The 23,024-nt window shown below is 41.8% G+C and overlaps 1 protein-coding gene across 2 annotated transcripts in view; it reads right to left on the reverse strand.

The window, feature by feature from the left end:
• Positions 1-20,261, reverse strand: part of WBP1L (WW domain binding protein 1 like) — a 30,862-nt gene extending 10,601 nt beyond the window's left edge. Inside the window, exon 1 of one of the 2 annotated variants that reach the window (XM_072131144.1) lies at positions 20,046-20,261. In XM_072131144.1, the coding sequence (XP_071987245.1) occupies positions 20,046-20,111 (66 nt within the window). In that variant the 5' untranslated portion in view covers positions 20,112-20,261. Of the gene's footprint in view, positions 1-1,297; positions 1,483-20,045 lie in introns of those variants that run through there. The other variant, XM_072131145.1, reaches the window with a different exon arrangement.
• Positions 20,262-23,024: the final 2,763 nt, after the last annotated feature.

Genomic DNA, 23,024 nt, shown 5'->3' on the forward strand with positions numbered 1-23,024 from the left:
CGGTTGCTTAAATAACCTGGCTCGTATTAAGGGGGCACTGTACCCAGGGGCAGGTTTACCAAAGTGTCGCAATTGTAGGCACTTTTGTTTGTTGCCGTTTTTGGAGTCATTTTGGAGTTTAGCAAAAAGCGATATGCCTGGAAGTTGCAGCTGTGTGACATTTATGAATGTGTAGGGAGGCAATTTTGTTTTTGCGGGATCATATTTTCGTCAGGTCACACCCTGGTCATAGCAGATTTAGGGTTTAGTTTACATTACTCACACTCACAACCCACTGAGCAATGCCATGTATTTCTATTCAGCAGACCACACGTACAAAGCCATTCCTCTGTTATTATACAATGACATGGAGGTGTTAGAAGCCTGATACTAATCATGAAGACATGAAAAAGTAATTGAACAAAGTCCTCTCCAGCATTTTGGGTTTAGAAGTTCATTTTAATCTTCATTAAAAGTTGGTATTGCAGGATATAAATGAATTTCTGAAGCGTTTTGGGCAAAAGTGAAAAAGCCATTAGTCTTTACAAGGGTTTTGTTCCTTAGTCCCGATACTGTCCAATCATTGACATTTTTTTGGGAGGAATAAATTACAAAATTTCATGGAAAATACGAAACGGACATAGTCAGTAAAGAACACAGAGTATTTCAATAATCGCCACCCATGTGTACTCATGTATACACGTTTCAGCGTATATAGTCACACATACAGATTTCGATCTAGTGTAGATTCAAGGCAGAGTATTCCAAGGGCTCATCAGCACCCCCCCCCCCCCATATTTAACCATGTGTGCCCTCAAGCTGCCATTTCGGGCTGCTCCGATTTTGGGAACCTCTAGCAACATGAACATGAGCTAAGCACTTTTTATTATCTGCTCCACTTTGATCACTTCTGCACTTTAGGATTAGTGTTCCTTTAACGTGTCAGTAGACTCAGGTCATATAAGGGCAAGGAGGTTTACAAGTAAAAATAGAAGACGCCGCAGATAGCCGAAATAAGCAAAAGATCTGATTTTGCAAGACTGTGAATAATAGACGAGTTATTTTGTAATGGAGACAGACCTATGTATTGTATTGCCAAAAGAACTTTCCAGAAGAAAGATTAACTAGGGTTTCTGTAATAAGTAAGATAAGTGTCTACAGTCTCCTGAGCAGCGGGGAACTAGAAAAGTGCTTGCTCACGTCTATGAAGGCATAAGAGGGCAAAAACTTTCCTGAAGTTTAAATAGAACTCTGAGGCCAAAGGGCGACACAGAGTTTCCGTGATCATGAGCCTTGCCTCGTCCGGGGGCGACCTTACCTGTCTCAGGCCTAGAAGAAAAGGCATCCTGCCGTCTCATTCTACACAAGAACGTGTGATCTGACAAAGACCTCCGGCGGCGGCAGCGTTTCCTCATGTGTACTGGGCAGCCGTGCCGCAGTCGTATTTAAACAAGGCCTTTATTGGCAGCGCTATTAAGTAAACAGGGTCCCGGGACACAGTATGCACTGGCTGCACTCCCCTCCCCAGCCTGACAAATCAGAGACAGCTGCCAAGCTGGAAATGACATCACTTCAGAGGCCAAAACAGCTGTTCATTAACAGTCTCATGACCGGCGCCGACAAGAGACGTTATCTAACATATACTCCGGGGCGACCGGACTCGCCCATAATGTGCTGAGGTCACTCCAATACCAATCTGAGATGGAATCAGATCTTAAAACATCCATAAAATGAGAAAGTTTTCATGGTATTTAAACTTTTTTAAATATTACTTTGTTGCTTGTCATCCTAGGCACTCTCCAGGAGCCGGCCTTCTAGACCGGTACATACTGCCAATTTTACCAATATTCCTTTGTCCCAAAGGCGATTGAGATATTTAATAAATCTATCGATACTCACAAAATTAAGTCCAGCACCCACCGCCATGAACCTAAACACCCCAAATCCCCTGCCACCAATTTCCGTCACATGAATACGTTCTCCTACGCACATATTGCCATCATGCCGTATTACTTGTTTTCTTTTTTAATTATTTCATTGTTCTTAATTATGTAGTATGTGTTTACATTGTTTCCATAATTCCCTGGCTCGAACAGGGTGTACAAAATTTTTTTTCCTATGAATAAGTCCTTAGTAAAAAAAAAAAAAAAAGAAGAAATCTGTTGTGGATCTTTAGCAGAAAATAACCACACTGTGTGTATGAAGTGTGTTGGGCCATACAAAATTTTATAGAATGGGTAGCTTTTGTAGTCATGGAGGTGGAGACATCAGTCATGGACATTCTCTAATAAGGCTAACGTTTGGTACATCTAGTGCAGAGATTTTCAACCTTCTTTGAGCCGCGGCACACTTTTTATACTTAGAAAATCCTGGGGCACACCACCAACCAAAATAACACAAAATGACACTAAAACAGTCATATTATACATATAGTTAATAATATAGATTCTACATTCATTTTACTCACTCAGTGTGAAACCTGGGCCTGTTTCGATAAACACAAAAGGGATATCCTGGCAGGAATGGTGGAAAGACACACACAAAGCTCTTCCTCAACAGTTCTCAGTTTCTCCCTGCTTTTAGTATATGGTGCTGATTATTATGTGGCTCATATACTGCAAAATAAAGGGGTACAATGAGAAGTACTATGACCATGAGGCCAGAGTACAAGTGCCAGCTCATATACTCAGCATATGAGCTGGTACTTGTAGTACACCAGCCTCATGACTATAGTATTTCTCATTGTTATATGCAGTAAACTGCTGGAGAACTACAAGTACCAGCTCATATGCTGAGTCTTCTGCCAACAGTTCATATATTCAGGCAAAAGCTCATATAGTCAGCATTATTGGTGGGCATTACCTTGGCGGTGGGCAAATGCGAGAGTCTATCCGCCTTTCAGGATGATGCGCCGGCCTCGGTGACGTCATTTTGTCGCGCGAGGTTCAAAGCTTGCGCATGTGTTATTGTACACGTCTCCTACATTGTAAGAAGCCGTGACTGCGCATCGCTGCGCATTGCCGGGAAACAAAACACAGGGGGCACCATAGTGTGGGGAACTTTCCCCGCGGCACATCCGACCATGTGTCGCGGCACACTGGTTGAAAATCACTGATCTAGTGCATATCTATTGCACCATGTTATAGGACTGGGCTATTGGGGGACACTTTACTTTCCTACACCAGTTACACATAAAATAAAAAAACACAAGGTCACATCCTGCCAAATAATGTAGAAAATCCCCATAAAGGTCAAGTAGAATTTACTATGCGCTAGTACAAGCACAAACAGTCCATATAGCCTACTAGTTGTGACACGCTCCTTCATTGCTAGATTTGGATATGCTTCCATAAGAAGAAAAAAAATGTATCATTACATTCATGGTAGGAGACTGGAACAACAAAATAGCTGACTGGATTAGAAAGGTTGGTTAGGGTTTAGCACATATGCCCCACGTACCACTTCACAAACAACTTTCTGCATTACATGTCCATTTTCTACGGCTAATCCCAGGAATGCATAAGACGACCAAATAAACCTCAAATACATCAACATGTTATGTAAGTGGAACAACGAGGTTAAAAAAAATGCCTATAAAAGTTACTTTAAAACCGTGTCATAGGAGCTAGCGATTATTACGGGTTAAGCGGGTCAACGTCATGAGAATGGGCTGCTAAACACAAGGACATCAATTACATACTGACAATGTCCATGTAAAATCCCCTCTATACAAGATGTGAAGGGTGAGCTTCAAGGTAAAAGTGTCCTCATCCTAACAGTTCTGCCCCTCCGCTACTACTTTAGTAGTGCTTTCTAAAAAGAAGAAACTTCACTTTGCCAAAATGCCCCCTCACATACTAGAAATGGGGTACCATATCTAAACGAGGTTCCCCCGAAACTGAAGTTGAAAGGGTTGTATGAAGCCATACATCTATCCCCTCTCCACATGAGAAGGCCCCATGTACACACAGCGGAGGACCGGTGGAACTACTAGGTCTTGTAGGCTGCTCTAGATGTCAATGATGTGTAGGACAAAACTCCAATGACAACTTTGGGATTTCTGAAACCCAGATGTCTGGCATCCATGGAGGAGGCCGATTGGACTAGCATTCACCCATTTCTGTGGACCAAAGGGGTGTCTTGGTCGGAGTAGTCTGAGATTTAAGTCTAACATGATCACCTAACATATGTCTACACAGAGAGTATTTTTTAGTTTTAAAAAAATCTTTTAATCTAATTTAAAGGCACCATTCTGTCTCCAAACCCAATGTCAAGCACGCCCTCTAATCTGCCTTTAATTGTTTACGAAGGGAAGCAAAAACGCCCACTTTTTTTTTTTCAATCTGACATATCTTGCCCAGTCGCTACAGTGGAATCACAGCTGAATCCATGGCAGGAGGCCACAAGCAGATAAGCTCCATTACATGCGGCTAAGCTGAGTAGGAAACATGGACTGTCTCTGTAGTAATGGAGGGTTGTGTTTTTTTTTTTAATCAGAATTTGAGACAACAGAAATGCAATACTTTCAGAGAAAAGATTACTTGGCACTCCTTTTAGGTCAAAAATTGAGGAGAATTTATTTAATCCTGAATAAACATTATAGCAATCCAACAAAAATTATTATTTTGCAACGTTTCGGTCTTATAAAATCAGACGTTCATCAGGCACGGATTGCAAGGTATAAGTAGAAATGGAGATGAGATGCGGTGCTATGACCGCTGGAGCGCAGGTGGAAAGGAGAAAAAGCGGGTGCTCCCGCTGGAGAGTTAAGCGCTCTTTTCTGTTACGTCAACGCACCACCATGGGGTGCCATGGCCGTCTATATACGTCCCCACACATGCAGTGTGAAAGGATTGAAGGGCAAAGTTTGTGCACAATGCTGAATATAGTAAGCACAGGAACTCAGTCACCAGTTTTACGCCATTACTAGCCCCCTTAGGTAGGGTATGAAATGTCCTTTCTAAAATTCCCACTTCTGTGAAATCTCACATGTTTACCCAGAAATAAAGAATCCTCTCCAATTTCATGTGAAAATGAACAGAAAACAGACAATTTTGCCTTAGAGGAGTCAAGTTTAAAAGCTGCAGAGGGAGTGTCACTTCATATGCCCCAATCAGTTCCTAGAAAAATCCCAGTGTCATTTTAAAGGTATAAAATAACATCTTTCACATCAGGCTTGTGGTTCTATGAGCTACAGAACAGAAGATAAGCAGGAATTGGATCTTCATCTGTAGCTATCATTTTCTGTTTGTTTCTTCAGTTGCGAGTAGTTTAAAGGAAACCTACCACTTCGGATAGGGCTTCTAAGCAGCACATGCTAAGCAGCAGCAAAACTGTTTTAAAGCGTTTTAACACTTTATTAAATGTTTATATCCGAACTAGCTTCCCCACTCCGTGGTCCGCACACCATGCGCGCAACCATGCGTGCGCCCGAATAGGAAGTGGTCGCGCACATGGTGCGCCGAGCGCGGACCACGGTGTAGGGAAGCTAGTTCGGATAGAAACATTAATAAAGTGTTAAAACGCTTTAAAACAGTTTAAAAACATAACGAAGGTAAGAGCCGGCACCAGCTCACCCTGAGCTGGTGCACGGCATGTCCTACTTAGAAGCCCTATCCGAAGTGGTAGGTTTCCTTTAATGGGGTAAAATCTGGCGACAGGTTTACTTTAAGAATGGAGGAATTTCTGTATTGAAACTCAGACCAAAAAAAGTGGATGGGATTCTGACTTGAACAGCCAGATAAAGGAACCGGACAGACCGCCATTATAAAGTCAATCACCCCATTGTGTAACAGATCTGGCGGCTTCTGTGTGATATAGAAGACACAGCTCATCATTGAGCTGAAGATAAGGGCATCTGAAGTGATGCTACCTCTACATCCTCTAAAAGTTACTCATCTCAGCCAAATAGGACTCTTCTCCCCTAAAATCATGCAAAAATGAGTGTTTTTTTTTAAATAGGTAAAAAAAAGGGACTTCTAAAAATGACATTTCATACTGTATATTTGGGAGATGGTAGTTAAATGGGTAAAAATCTGGCGACAGAGAAACTCCATGAGCAATACAGTAGCATAGAATAGAGATAAAATATACAGATAAGCTAAAACTGATAATCTGCATAAAAGAATCAGGAATAATTCTGCCAGGACTGAACAAGAAAAGTTCTGCCAACAGATTCTATTAGCCTTGTGATTGCAGGAAAGTGATCAGCCTCTACATATGGAGAGTATATAAAGGGTAAATAAGATAAACATGTAAAACGAGTTCCGCGTCTCATTCTACATCATCCGACATGTTTGTGCCTCACGTGTGTATAATGATTACCCAATGTAACAAAGCGATCGCTCCTAATATCTGTTATCTTGATGAAATTTACTGGGCCCAACATGTTATGACAAAACACAAATTAATAACAAACAGCGCAAACTCAGAGATGGGCAGAGCGAAAGGAGTGTTTGTTATGGAAATAGAGGATTGCTAGATTGGGAGTCCTGAAGAAGACCGGCCGCCCCCACAAGGCGCGTAGCCACAATAACCACCCAACTAGATATTTATAGAGAAAACATATTTGGACGTCCTGGGAAGTTTGCTGTAAATATTTAATAGAAACTTAAAGCGGGGTGGGGGAGGGGGGGGGTTCAGTCACTGATAGAACTGAAAACAGAGGCTGAGAAAATGAAGCGGACCTGGGCAAAACAGAGGACTGTTATAAACAACTCTTCTGCCAGCTCCCCGCAGATCACCAATGTGAACCTTTACATGGAGCTAAAAATAGATGTGCACGGGAGGCTATAACAGGGCAACCATCAGCCTGGCCATAATGAGACACATGCGGGAAGCAGGGTGCTCCATCAATTCAGGAAATAAGGGGATGGCACCCACCGATTTCCTTACGAAGTCTCAATCAAGGTTATACATCTGCCCCTTTCCCATAGTAAAGTCATAGGGGGAGTTTTATCATAAGTCTCTTAGAGCAGAACTGCCCATGGCAACCAATCAGAGCTCACCATTCATTTCCCCACAGCTGTTTCTATATTTAAAGCGGAGCTTTGATTGGTTTCCACGGGCAACTAGAACAGTTTTGCCTCAGAAACTTGATGATAAATCTCCCCCAAAGTGTATATTATATAACACATTGGGGGAGATTTATCAGAAGTGTCCGAGGTAAAACTGTTCTACTTTCCCATGGAAACCAGAGTTCAGCTTTCATTTTATAAACAGCTGTGGAAAATGGAAGCTAAGCTCGGATTGGTTGCCATGGGCAACTAGAGCAGTTCTGCTCTCAGACACTTCTGATTAATCTCCCCATTATGTTGTTCTGCAGACCCAAACCCCAAGGCCTAGTTCATAAAGAGGATCTAGACAGTTTTTTAAACAGAACATCTGCACAATCCTCCATTTCAGTGTATTAATCAGAATAGTTGACAATAGGATATCTGCCTTGAAATCCGCTATCTGTACCAGGCCCAAGGGTGGGTTTACAAATCAATTTTTATCATTTTTGTAGAAAGTCTGGAGTTTAATGCCACCATATTTGATTTAGAGCGAGTCTACCGGCAGTTTTGTACATACAAAGTATAAAATTTTCCTGGGGATCTGTGTAATCATCTGTGTATGTGGTGATAGGAGCAGCAAGACTAAAAGTGCATTTGTATTTCGGGATTGTAGCTGGACTTCATTTACTCCTGTGCGAGATATCTTCAGTGAACTGCTGCACAGCTCCTCCCCTCCCACAGCTCTGATTACAAGGGTTGACCGTCAGGTGCCCGCCCACCAAATACAGCATTACGTTCTATGCTGTATGAGGTTTGTGGCATTGTAACAAAAAAAAAAAAACAGGGGTACCACCGTGAAAGGTGGCAGTGCTGGACCACTTTTTTTTTTTTTTTTACAGCCCCTTGGCCAGTTAAATCAGTTAATAGGCTCCTTTGTAGTCCATGGGGTGTTTCTGCATCTATTTGGTTTGGTGATAGGCAGATCCATTGCAATGTAGGTTCCATTTTTCTTTTACTATAACACTCAAAATCCACCCCCACTAGATTTTTTTTTTTAACCTTTAAAAAAAATGTAAAATGTACTACTATATTTTTTTCTGACTTCCAACAACGAGTTCTTTTTATAGTACCATGAAAACGTCTCCACCAGCGCAGTTGTGTATTTCCGTACCTGTCCTATACAGGAGACACTTCTACGGCAGCTGCTCAGCAGCCGGGTAAATATTAGTGTGTACATTCATGTATAGGCCTCGTACTAGTATTATTTTTTTTTGGCATCATCATTGGAATTACACAACTACTACATACACGTGATACTACACCCATGTGGTGTCTATTACATGTGCAAAAGCCCATGGGGGCCAACAGAAACATCTACACAGAGCAATCGTGTTGCATGAAACAGAGAAGTCACTGATAGAAGAAGGAAAATCACAATAAGGCTATATAGTAAATTTTGGCCCTAAACACATCATATGGATAAAAATTTAAAGGAAATCTACCACCAGGGTGAAGGATTGTAAGCGGAGCACACTGACATACAGGTGTGCGCCCCCTCTGGCAGGATTTGTTCTACGATTAGCAAGAAAAAAAAAAAAGATCTACACATTATGCAAATTAGCCTGAGGGGGTCCAAAGGTGTTTATGGAGTCTGGAGCCCCTCAGAATCCTTTGCATAATTTTAAAGGCCTTTTTTTTGTAAAACAAGGGGATAAGAAGCTAGAAGAAGAGCAAATCCTGCAAGAGGAGGCACACACCAGTATGTCAGTGTGCTTAGTTTACATCCCTTCATCCTGGTGGTAGATGTCCTTTAAAAAAAAAAAAAAAAAATACAATCATAATTAATAGCAGCGATTTGTATGGAATCGGAAGCATGAAGGCTGGAGCTGCCACAAATTTCTAAAGATGAACATTCAACCATCCCTTTAAAGGCAAGCCCTAGGAAAGTATTGTGATAATCCAGTGTTGGCAGGGCTTGTCATTCAGATGCTTCCATTTACTATATAGGACATTGTCAGGGTGCATATAAATAAATTAGGGCTTTTGTACATGCAGGACAACGACTTCAGAAATTTCAGCAATTGCCACATTTGCATGAATGGTGTTGTAGAAAACCCCATACACATGCAACAGATACAACCTGAAAAAATAAAAAATAAAACAAATTTCCTTCGGCTCGGTTCACGCATAGTTTTCATTAGTAAGCATCCACTGCAGGACAGACACTATTGATGTGGTTTTAAGGCTTTATTGAGACATTTTTTATGAATAAATCCTTTTTTTTGTCCCAAAATGTTTTTACATTTCTAGATGTAAAGTTGTAATCCAAAAATGACGCCCTATAAATAAACTTTAAAAAAATGATCATATATCAACCAAAAGTTGGACGTTCTTAGACAAGCACCAGGTATTCCCAAAGTCAATAAGCCGAGCTGCCCTAGGTATTCACACCGGCCAAAATTAGAACAAAACTAAAGCCATACTGAGATTTGTCAGCAGAAGACGGATGATCATTTTCAAGGTGGAAACAGATTTACTACACAAGGAGCACAAAAATAAATAAATCAAGGAAAGTAATAAAAAACATGGACTGTAAGATTTCCATTTCTCAACTACAAAACGATTTGCCCAAAACATTGCACCAAACTTCATCCTTGACAAGGGCTCACCATGCGTTCGTCTCAATGGTAGTAAAATTGTATCCATACCTTAAGTGGTCAGTGAATTATTCTCCAGCTTGGGAGGTCATGGTTACTTGGGAAAATTGGAAAAAAAAAAAAAAAATCTTCCAACAGAAACTTCAGTAAACACACTTGAGAACATGACATCATTTGCGTAGCCTCCAAAACAATGGAGACAATGGGAAAGGTAGGAAGTGAAAATATTCTAGGATATCAAAAGGTCTTTATTACAATGATAGCAAATAGGTTTAGTCTACAGTTGTCAACAATACATAAATAGTTCCCAAGAATCTCAGTGTTTGGAACCGGTCCAGACGTTGTTCAGAAAAAAAACGTCAAGTATTCAAGAGACCTACTGTCCTTTGCAGTTATTTTTTCCGGCGGATAAAAATTGTCTGCAAATCATATTTCTTTATGTCCACATAAAACACCTTTTGTTACACAATGTAAATAAAATGTTGGGCATCTTACATTAATTATGACAGAAAGATAAAATATATAAGATTTATATGCAAGATCCCTCAGCACACCTTGAACTGCTTTTGAGATGCATGTAAAAATTTGGGGGAATTTTTATGTTTTATGCTTCCAAAACTCCTTAAGTCAGGAGCCCTTTTTCTGGCTCCCCATGTCCCCAAAGAGAATATTTAGCACACTGCCACACCATTTTTTATAATAAAACTTGTTTTTTCCTTTAAATAAATGAATGAAAATGTACCTTTTTCTCTGCAGAACAGTGTCCCATGTCCCATGGGAGTGGCCAGTGAGAAGCGTCCCCCCCCCCCCCCAACACCCCTGGGAAACCGCTCCATCATGCATCCATTTAAAATATAAAAACACCCATCTCCCTCCTATTTTACGCATGACTAAGCAGTTTCCCGAGGTTGCAGGGGAGGGGGCATACCGCTTGTTGCTGACCACTCCCATTGGACGTGGGGGGCGGCTCTGCAGAGAAAAGGGGTTGTCAGAAAATTGGAAAAACATGGCTGCTTTTTTTTTTCTTCCAAAAACAGCGCCACCCTTGACCATGGTTTGTTCAGGTATTGCCCCTCAGTTGTGGCACTGTTTTTGGAAGAAGGCAGCCATATTTCTCAACCTCTGCACAACCCCTTTAAAAGGACCAGGGGACATTCCAATTTAGTGCCTGCATCAAGGAGGGGGTTTGAAGACCCCGCTTCATCCCATGACTGCCCTCAAATTAGCTTGTAATCTCCCAATTCACCGGTTGGGGATAACTTGCTTACTTTGCACATCCCCTTAAAGGACCTTTGACAAATGAGCAGATTCAGCTAACACATTAGAAGAAACCATAAGACTTTACCAACAATTAGTATGACACATAAGTCATGATGTCTGAGGCATTGCAGCTCTTTCGCTTACATTGCCTCATGCAAAAAGTGGTCAGAAAAAAAACCCTTCAAGATTATAAGACAATAGGCAGGGACCAAATCAGCAAAGCCACATGATAGAGAGCACGTCACAGCCTATTACTCAGCACAAAAGGTCTAGTCAGGAAGGGGGGTGCAGACAAGGAACTTTCTACTCCGCTTCACCACCAACAATCACTTTTTTTTGGTTGGTGGTCAAGTTCCTCAAAGGGCATCTAAGGACAGGCATGGATGGCATATTCTTCCTATAAACCATTGTCAGATCAGCGAGGGTTAAACAACTGTGACCCTGATCATCACTAGAATACAGTGGAAGAAAGCCTTGACTCTACAACTAGTGCTCTGCTGCATGTGTGAACACAGTCCAAGACGAAGGTATCAGAAGTAGGTGTATTTAATAGATCCTCATAGCTCTTTATGTCGCCAAAGTCTCGAAGAAGAAGTGGCAATAGCTGCAAAGTAACCAAGCAGGAGTAGCAAATCCCCCATGGAATAAGCGGTGTTCATGGCAGCAGTAATTGGATTGAACCAGCAAATAACATCAGTGTTTTCCGGAGTTTCAATAAACAAGAAGAGGCAGAGACGTAATAATTTGTTATATTATATCTGTGAGTGAAGAAGAGAAGAGTCTGGAGATTAACATCCCTTGCACAGTCAGAACAACTACAGTCAGCTGGAAATAAGGGAACCACTCTCAGGCAATCCTGTAAGACTTTGACCGCTCATTAAAGGGAGTCTACCACCTCCACCAAGCGTTATAATGTGCGGGCAGCATCTTTTAGAGAAATTTATTGCGATTCCCATGATAACTTTATTTCTTCTTTCTAGTATGCCATTGCCAAAAAAAAAACTCCAATTTAATCCGTATGCTAATGATGTAGTTGGTGAACCCTGGGCATGCCCCAAGCACCCATAGAGCTGCTATTCCTGCCTAACTCCCTTCCCTCTTCTAGTCTAGCTGCATGCTTCTCAGAAGACAAAACTCTTGCTTATCAGATGGAGAGGGTAGTGGTCCAAGCAGGAAAAGCAGTGCTCTTGGTACCAATGACACACCTGTATGCTCCAACCCTCTCATTAGCATATCGATTAAAATGGGAATTTCTTAGAAAAGTTATAGTAGGCAAAAGAAAAGCAATAGAGGCATGTTAGAAATCACATTGTGTTTCTGTATAACATGCACTCAGATGCTAACAGTGACCATAGAGGGCCAGAGTGGTTCTGCTGATGAGGAGAGGGGTGCCAGTAATACACTCCCATGTATTGCTCTTCAGGTTGTACATATTTCATATATTGGCTGGCATCAAGCATATACTCACTTTTAACACCTAGGACAACAATGGGCACATTTACTAAGGGTCCGTGGACTGCATTTCCGTCGGGTTTCCATTTTGCGCCACATTTAACAGGGGTTTTTGGTGCACGCAACACAAATCGGGGGGGGGGGGGGGGGGCGGGCATTCAGACGACCCGACTGATTCAGACTAAGCGTGGGATTTAAAATTCAAATTGTGTCGCAAGACATGCACTCACATCTAACGAGAAGAAGAAGGTGAACTCAGGCGGACCTGAGCGGGGAAGCGACACATGCAAGATCTCGGGCGCACGATCTTGTTGAAACGCGGCAGACTTCATCCTCGTTGGACAACGCACCTCGCGATCGGGGAGGGACCGGATAAGTAAATGTGCCCCAATGTGTCTATACAAAAATTAAGGTTAACTCCTGAAGTTCTCATGTGGGCACAAACCAAATAAGTCTGTTAACGCCCTATATCCACAAGAAAGCTCCGGATGTAGGGTTGCAAGACTTCCCACGTCTGCGGAACGAGCAGCTGATTTTCAGGATATTATTGGAGCTCTCCTGTGGTTGAAGCAATAGCTTAAGATAACAGGATTGCTAATAGATATTTATATAGCATCTTCATACCTTATTAGAGGCAGCTTCAAAGATGGAATTACTCTGTGTGTTGGTTTAAGGCAGGACCAGAGAAAACCTGGGAGACGGGTGGCCAATACACCAGGAACAGTTGTTTTTGGCATCCAATGATGTATACGAGAATATGGGTAGCAATGTCATGACGCGTGTGCTAGAAGAAAGCAGCCATCCTGTACTAGAACATATTGTGTCTACACTTATACCTGGCAAGGGGTTTATATGTCCTAGACCTCAGTCCTGGATCGCCCGCACAGTCCGGATAGCATACAAATACGAGTCGCCTGCCCACATTCTGCTTTATCCCACAGTTTCATCACTTCTGTTATGGCTTTCCGAGTACTTCCAGATGGTTTTATTTACGTACAGAAGCAGAATATTCCACAAAATCTGCTGCTCTTCTTCAAAATGTGTTTCAGAGATATACAAATAATGTGGGAGCACCATGAAAAAGTGAAGTAGTATTGATGAAATCTAAAAGCATGCACAAACTTCATAGTATGGCCCGTCCAATGGACTTCAAATGACTCCAATGAATTCCAAAATGAACCATGGTGCCAGGACCAAAAATGCTCCAACACCAATAATAGTGCCTTTAATAGCAACAAAAACATATTAAACAAGTGAACAACTGCATAGAGAGTTGTACAAATCAGCATACAAGTGCCGGAGGCAGGTCCAATGTGCCGGGTCAGCAAATTGTCCCATCCATTGCGCTTGCAGGTTGATTTGTAACGCCATAAAAGATGATCACCATGGCTTCATCAAAAAGCAGCTTAGATTTTTGTACTGTGTTGCATGATCATGTTGCATGATGTTGTATTGTGCCATTAGGATTATTAAATATTTATATGGTTTATCATATCGATAGGTCTACAACTTTCTCCTTGTATTTGGGTTATCATTGTCTGTAATTGACAAAATGTGAAGGCACATACCCCCAACCGCTAACACCCAGTTAACCAACTACCGGTACTTAGAAATTACTACAAGCCTAAATGCACACAAACTTTTTGGACATGTGCTAGGGGTTGTTTCAATGGCTAGCAAACGTCTTTCTATAGGTTCATAAACAAAGAAGTAGTTTCCATGGCCCCATGTGTTAGCCTGACTGCCCCGACTGCAAATTATAGAGCAGGTCCTATTCCCTCAAACGTAGGTGCCCTTTTTCCATGGTCATCGCCACGTTGGTGGTGCTCACCTGCTGATGACAAAATCTGCTCAACTCCTCCTGCTCTATAACATGCTACCTGCAGATAGGCCACTATGGACAATGACATTAGGCTTCCTTTAAATAAGCTGAGGGCAGCATCATCCAGTATATGCTTAGGCAGTGGCAATGCGTCGTCTGTTGTGAGCTGATCCCATGGTTGCAGTGCATCCTCAGTTGTTGGGTGTAGACAGGCTGACGGATAATCTTCTTTGTAAACAAGAGCCAAGCAAGAAGAGAATAAGTAAATAAGCCCCAAGCAAAACCACAACAAATCATCTCTATGCCACAAACTTCTTACTAGCAGGATCATGTTGCAGGTCTTACACCATCCACATACATACAACTACCTACAAAGTCCACTTTTCACACCATGAAGGGGAAAGAAAGGCTCCAGTAAAGGGGTCTTATAAATTCTGATTGTCATCCCAACCATATCAGTGGGGAAACAACTACCAAGACCCCATGATCATGAAAATTAGTTCTCACCATTCTCAAAAGATCAGACATGTCAAAACCTGGTCCCGAGTTAAAGTCCCAACCAGGTCAACATCTGTAAAGAGAGTTTGTATATTCTCTCCTTCTTTGCGTGGGGTTCCTCCGGTTTCCTCCCACACTCCAAAACATACTGGTAGGTTGATTAGATTGTGAGCCCCATGGAGACAGGGAACGATATGGCAAGTTCTGTGCAGCGCTGCATAATCTGTGTGCGCTATATAAAGGAATTATTATTAATATTAGAATAATAATATTGTTTTACTTCGGGACATAGATATCAGCTGATACAGTCTCGGTTCTGTCCCTGAAAGCAGATGCCACAGGATTCCCATTGTCAAGAGAGGAAAGGGGATCAGAAGACAAAAACCTACATCTACTCAGCCTGGCCACTCATACGCTCATCAGAAAACCTATTCTTTAAGGGTTTGTGCCACCATCATGACTCCACATAGCTGCGTGCTGCTCAAATTTTTTTCTTGAGCTAAATTTTTGATGTTGGGTGCCCTATAGATGGCACCTAAATGAAGGAAAGCATATGAGACCCAGAGGGTTAAGAGTTAGAAGAATGCATTATAGTAAAGAAAATGTATCTGCCAATACATAATCCACTGGATGAGGGGGTTGGTCTTTTTAGTCTAAAATTTTAGAGGACACCCCTGAAAGTTTGCGCACAAGAGTAAACTTCCAAGATTATAAGACTCTCTGCTGAAGACCAAAAAGTGCAGGGGTGGTTTCAATTTGTTGTGCCTCAAAAACATTCCAGCACGGCAGAGCCGGCCTAGACATGGTGTTTGTCTCCAGATGGACCAGAACCAGCACTTCCCACATTCCCTACTCCATATGTACATCTACAATGACTTCTTCACTTTGACCAAATGACCCCAACTCAAGTTACAAAGGAAGGGCATCAATCAATGCCATCCCACCCCCTCCCCCATGCCAATAAGATAAGCCGCTCTGTTTACAATCCCATTACTCCTACATTTTTTGTCAGTCCCACACCCAAATGTTGTTGCTTTTCCCACCATAGAAACTTATTTAACTAGAAACCACACAGATTAGGAAATCTCATAAAATGTATGTGGTAGCCACATTGTTGTAGCAAATCATGTTGGAGAAACGCCAGAAAAAAAAAAGAAATAAAGCAGGCTGGGTTATGGAATAAACTCATACAAAAATGATAAAAAAGTTTGTATTGAGCCTTCATACAAATCCAGAGAGGAAAATAAACTATTATTTATTCTACTATGTAACACATGGCCGCACCATGTCAGCGGCTACTCTAAAGCTGGCAGAGCAGCTATTCCTGTCGACAGCCCTATACACATGAATGCTCAGCCGAACAGTCCATGTATACAAATTTTTTGAGGAGAAGAGCTTTTGCAATAACATGTCTGATAGAGGCATAACACCTTTTTATAAAAACCAGCTGCCAGATATTTCCCTGCTCTGCCAAAAATCTGAATATAAATCTGAACATAAACATTACAATGTTTATGTGCTTCTTAAAGGGGCTTTCTTTAAAGGGGTTTTCAAACTAATTCAAGCAACTTGCTGATTGGTGGGGGTCTCAGTGATGAGACCCCCACAGATCACGAAAATGAGAGGTTCATTGGGTTCCCAGGTAACTCAGTCGGACCCCTCATCACTCCGGGAGATTAAGGGAGCAGACAGCCGCGCATGACCGTTCTGCTTCATTCTTCTCTATGGAGCTGGCGGACAACACCAATACCCCAATAGGTTGCCCCATACCATACTTATCCAGTTAAACTATGATGTTCTCTTGAGAGTCATGTGACCCCCTCGCATTCTGGAGATGAAGGAGGCATTTTTGTCTGTGCCCCCTACATAATAACTACTCAAATATTAAGGGCTGGAGTACAGACAGTATTGTCTAAACTGCCTCCTCCTGCTACCCGAGGGTCACATGATCGAAATTCGAATGCAAAACTTTTACAGAATATGTATAGTATGGGTGAGCCTATTAGGGCCTTATACTTACTTTGTTAAAGTTTGCTATATATGGGCAACCCCTTGAAGCATCCCTAATCCCAGACACACCTTTAAAGAAGAAGAAGTGAACAGTAACAAAATTCTAAATCCCTATATAAGGGCGATGCAGGACCTGCTAACCCTCAGAGTCAAGAAAGGATTTTCTCAACTTTTCCACCATATACTTTTCCCATATACCGTCATAGAGCAGATCTGCTCCATTGTATTAATATGAATATGATTTCATATATTACTTTGCCAGCATGTACCACCGCTTTTATTCAATGCGGATAGGGGGTGGGGCGATCCTGAGATGGGGGGGGGGGGGGCAATCTCTGGATCCACCCTTATCCGCATTGAATAAAAGAAAGAAATCAGTGCAACTATACAAAACAGAACAGTCTACTCTGCTGATGTACGTATGCAAGTCATGTGCTGTCCCCTCCTGGTACATACATTACTTCGGGTTTCAGATATCGTTTCAGAAATGTAAAACCACGGTGCAAAATAAATAACGGCTGATCTCATTATTTTAATCAAACAAGCCGTATCACTGAGTCCCCGAGGCGGCTGATGCAAGATATTTGCATTGGTCAATGATAGGGATGTGACCTCCACATAACATTTCTCTGCAAGTCTTTGGAGAGACCTGTACAGAATCAATGGCATCCGTATGAAAGAAAGTAAAAGTACCCGGGCCACAAGAGAGTAGAGGGGTTTTCCAGATTCCTGTAAGCACAAAGTAATCTAACTAATTCTTATATACTTTTAGTTTCGGTATCTTTTCGTTTCAGTATTCATTAAAATTAAAGAGCCAGAACTTCTTCCTGGATGAAAAAAATAAAGGGGAAGTCCCGTCATGTCACTTGATGCATCTGATCACTGCGGGGCGGGGGGGAAGGTTCTCCCTTTTCAGATGATCATACATGTTTGAGGTGGCTTCCTTGAACTCTATGGGTCCTGTTCTCTTTGGGTCCTGTTCTCATGATTGCAGTCAGACCCTCCCCGATCACCTTATCCTGAGGATAGGGAATAACTTCAAAATTGAATGTTTCTTATAGACACAGAGGAATTCTAGTTTGGACAGGGTGTACCGGTACCAGTGCAATAGGGAGAAGTAAGTACCATCCTATTATGTCACTTGTCCTGCACCCATTACAGGGAACCTTCCAAGTATCCTGTCATTCCATTCAACATCTTCATGGCTACTAGATATATATATAGGAACATAGTGGTCAGAAAGCTCATATGAATAAGGAATAACATTAAAAGGGTTGTCCAGCCACATCAAATTTCTCACCCCTACACAGGATAGGAGATACGTTACTGATCGAGGGAGACCCAGTGGTTCCAACACCCCCCCCCCCCCCACACACACACACACACAGATCATGAGAACAAGGTTCTGTTGTACGCCAAATGAAAAGAGCAGCTTGTCACATATGTGCCTTCTGCTCTATTCATCTCTATGGCAAGCCAAGCACAGAAATTGACTACTTTCGTCTCGTTCATCAGTGATGCTGCGTCCATGTCCAACTTGTTGCTCAGTTCATTTAGAGTACACCCGAGCCCCATTCTCTTGATCCGTGGGGTCCCACTGATTAGCAAGTTATTTCCTATCCATAATATTAACACTTTATCCCCAAAATGTTATGGCTACATACAGCTCCAATAATTTTACGCTGCACATACAAACTACAAAGACACATTACAACATATAGACAAGTTAGATCATATGAAACATAAACTTTTGCCTTCGCCCAACAGGACTGTAGATTAACCAAAGCAATAGATGCCGGTATAAAATTATGTTTGAATATGTCCATCCTGACTGGACAACCCCTTTTCGGCATCATGACCGGAAACAAATTCTAGCCTATGAAGGATTGCCTCCATTTAGGTTTGGGCTAGAAAAATGACTTGTGGCTACACAACATTACAAATTTTGCACCCAATGAAAGTTGATGGGGTTGTTCAGGAATCTACTGATTCATGTTGCGCCCTGGGACCTTTGGTTCGCAATGCAACTGCGTTCATTGTAAGAGCTGCAAAGTGGAATTGCAACATCGTATGGTTAGGTTGCATGACTACAAGTTACTTTGTTGCCCTAAGCTTTAATGGAGGTCATTTATCAGGATGAGTTATATTTCTAGTATGAGCTCGGCACAGGTTCCATTGTCTGCATGTAAACAAGAACGTTCCTATTCACTGACAGCAAAGCATCAAGAACTGAAAGGGGAAAGATACTAGGAAGCTGCAAACTAACACATATAAGGGGAAGTTCTGCCCAATCGTAAAGGTTTGGATGTTTCCACAATTCCCATCAACCTTTATACAGAAATATCCCTTTCTTTACGACCAGCTGTTGCTGTGTTACTGAACCCAAATCCAGATAGGTTGGGATCAGATTTGTCACATACAGTAGGTACTCGTTTTAGTAAATATTTGTATTCCAGAACATTTGAATTATATGACATTCCTAGAGCATGTTTGTATATTGTACTGTTCCTCTGTTATTCCTCCTAAATATTTTACAAATAGGTTGTCACTACTTTGAACAAGGGGAATGGCAACATCCAGTCATCAATCAGGAGGAGTAACAGAGGAATGACACAACACAGAGTTGTAAGAAAAAATGCCCCAGAATTATTTAACATGAATTTTTTTTAGTAAAACATAAGAATTTTTCAATTGATTTATCCAACCCTCTGGTCCAGGACCCTATGGACGTCTTGTTTAAGTCCCGTGATCACTGCAACCAATAACTGGCCTTTGCAGAGAACACGGATCACATGATTGCTGGTTGTAGAGATCACATGACATTTTGAAGCGACAGGGAACGGAGCTCAGGTGGCAAATATTGCTCTGGGGGTTTTTTTTGGTCTTTTTAACTTTCTAAGAAAAAGTGTTACATCAAAATAAAACTGGGGGGGGGGGGGTGAACTAAAAAAAAAGACAATACAAACAAATAATTAAGATTACAATGAATTCCAGTTTAAAGATTAGGGAATAATCACAACCCAAAGAAATATATATATATATATATATAGCGAGCATAACGCAACTTTGCATGTGTAGCAAAGTAATGAACTCCAAAAGTGTGGGGACCGCAGCAATGCACGTTATATGTATTATGTGTCACCTAAAAATAAAGTTGTCACAATAACAAAACAAAAAAAACATAAATGTCACCAATATGTATAGCAAAATAAGCACAACCTCTGGGCCTTGGTGGGATACAAACCAAAATGCAAGACATCACATGACCCAAAACATGCAACAAATGTATCAGTGTCACCTCAGACTGGGAACATAGTGACATTTTGTCTTCTCCATGGCAGGACTGTGTGCAGGAATGTGCTGAGCTCTTACCTGCGGCTCCATATTGCCAGACGTGCTGCTAGGGACAGCCTGAGACAGCAGGAGAGCCATCTTCATGTCCTCTTCCCTTTCTTGTCCCTGGCTCCAATCCTTCCTGTGCTTGCTGCAACACAACAGCCTCCCCAGCCCTGCAGCTGCAGCACACAGCCCAGCGAGGCCACCTAACTTGGACCTGCACTAAGCCAAGCACCCGACACCGCCCACTTCCCCGAACGCCCACGCTGATTGGACAAAAGCAGGGGATGCATTTTAAAGCTAACAAAGAGCGTCTCGCTGATTGGTGAATACCGGCATAGGAAGTTACCAGTGATTGGCCGGGTAACCGTCCGGCTAATACCGCCATATTGGATGTGGCAGGAGAATTAGGACTTGTTTATGAGCGATATTTTCATCATTGTTATGTTATTGCTCGTTCTTTACATGTTCGTTCTTCAGCGCGGGTCTACGAGGACATACTGTCAGCTGTTTATCAACGTGTGGTTAAAGTGTCACGTTATGGGTTTTCAGTAATTCGTTTTATTCACACGCTGCGTTTTCTTGAGGCGCGTTTTTTGTAAAAAAATAAATATATTGTGTAGTTACAGCCTCATAATAAATACATTTCATTGTACAGGTGTGTAAATAGACACTCGGACAGTTATGTCAGAACATCTTGCCCAAATATATCAAATACAAGGTGATGCTGTAGTTTTAAGTTAATGCCAGGTTGGCCTTCAGGGTGGGCACCCTGTCCTCAAATAAGGAGTAATCTACTGCAAAGTGGGGTCTGGCAATCAATAACCTTATTAATGAGCTCAGGGGTGGATTATGGGTGGTGGGCGCCCCTGGGCTAAAAATACTGATATGGGCCCCAATTAATTCCTTTAAAAAAAAAGTAAATATGTAATAAAGATTTAAAAAAAGGAGTTCTACAAACTTTATCAGAGAAGAAGGCTGCCACAGAATCTCTTCATACACACTCCACAGAACCTCTTAAAGGAAACCTACCACTACGGATCTACCTATTAAGGTAGATCCGGTGGTAGGTGCATCTAACGTATGTAAGGTTGCCCCTTTTTAGGGCTAAACCTTTACTCCCCTCTATCTTTTATAATCTTTAATCGGGCAAATCTAAAGAGGCTACTGGGGCGTGAAGTAGCTGGAGGTGAGGCTACACGACGTTGCTACTCCACGCCCCAGTAGCCTCTTTGATCCTCCTACCAGATAGCTTCAGTGCGCAGCGCTGAGGAGCTGCGCACACTCGCCTGCGATACCGGAGTTCTGCACATACGCAGAACACAGGCCAGAGCCTGCGCAATCTGGCCTCCGAAGCCTGAGCTACTGCGCATGTGCAGAACTCAGGTTTCACAGACGAGTGGAGTAAAGGATTAGCCCTAAAAAAGGACTATCCTTACATACGTTAGATGCACCTACCACCGGATCTACCTATTAATCTGCGCTGGGATTGTGTTGCACACTATCGGTTTCTGTCACAGCTGCGCCGGCTTCCATGCAACAGAAATTGGGGTCCGTGCCGTCGGACTATACGACTGATTCGGACTCAGCGCGGGATTTAACTTTCAAATTGTGTCATAAGACAAGCACTTACGTGCACCAGGAAGAAGTTGAACTCCAGCGGACCTGAGCGGGGGAAGCGACACCTGCAGGATATCGCGGCACAGTGCATGATCGTCGGACAATACACTTTCGGTGAACTCCTTTGGACCAAGTAAATGTGCCGCAATGTCTCAAATACAATGTTGCCTCAACATATGATTGAGCCTTTGGATTGCGTCTCAGAAAGAAGTGTTATCGCAGCCTTACAGAAAGCAGCCTTACAGAGTTTCATCAGTGAATTACTATTTTCCATCAGATTTAATCAGTTATCTGTCATATTTTGTTCAGTTTGTCAGTTTTTCAAAGGCATGAAAAAAAACTGATGAATATGTTCCATGTGTTTTATAGCAATGGATCAGTGAAAAAAGAAACATTGCACAATGCACCCAGTCGTGATAAATCCCCCTCCAATGGGTTTCTTCAGACATGCGTTTTTGGAAAAACATCCTGTTCAAGTCTAAAGCGACGCGTCAAAAATGCATTGCACTCAGACATAATGCAGGTGTAGTGATACATGGAGCACAATCGTCAGTTTTTGTGGAGGCTTATGAAGAACTAAAGAACTGAACGAAATCGCATATGGAAATACTGAGGGCGCATTCACACGATGCGTTGCATCGCGTTGTGCGTTGCGTTTTTGACGCATTCCACTGGCTTCAGCCTTAATTACATGATAAGGTTACATTGCGTTTTAGCAGATGCAGTAGAAACGCAATGTAACCTTATCATGTAATGAAGGCTGAAGCCAATGGAATGCGTCAAAAAACACAACGCAAAGCATCATTGACCTAAACGTATCAGAAAACTGATTGAAATCTGCTTGGCCAAACTCTTCTCCAAACTGGCCAAACCCCTGATGAAACATTATGATTTCCACAGGGCCCTTGTTTTTTGTGTTTTTCACATGCAATTTTAATTTTCATGTGCATAAAACAATTACAGATTCGTATGGGAGGTGGCGAGAGCTGGCAAAAATGGTCTGTTGTAACAATACTCCTTCAATATCCCAGAAAACTCTTTAGCAATTGTACTGCTATGTAAAATTGTTCTTTATTTACTTTGCATAATATTACATATTTTATCATAATATTTATAATAAGAAATATTTCCCATAACATTATCTCAGATTATACAATTCCTACTTTTGTCATTGATGTTCCACCCCACTACATTCCCAAGAAACCCACTATATCAGAGAGAAATCCCAGCAGTCTGATGCATGTTCTTCAGGATTTTATTTTTCCTTTCAGAGATTGTATCTTACAGACTGATATATATTCCAACATGTTTTTTTTCTAATCCCTTCTGGAATTTCCTTCATTCTTGGCATAATATTCTTTACTTCATTGTCTTAGTTCATTGATTGATGATTAG

The sequence above is a fragment of the Engystomops pustulosus genome, chromosome 11, assembly GCF_040894005.1.
Source record: "Engystomops pustulosus chromosome 11, aEngPut4.maternal, whole genome shotgun sequence".
In the NCBI taxonomy this organism is placed as follows: Eukaryota; Metazoa; Chordata; class Amphibia; order Anura; family Leptodactylidae; genus Engystomops; species Engystomops pustulosus.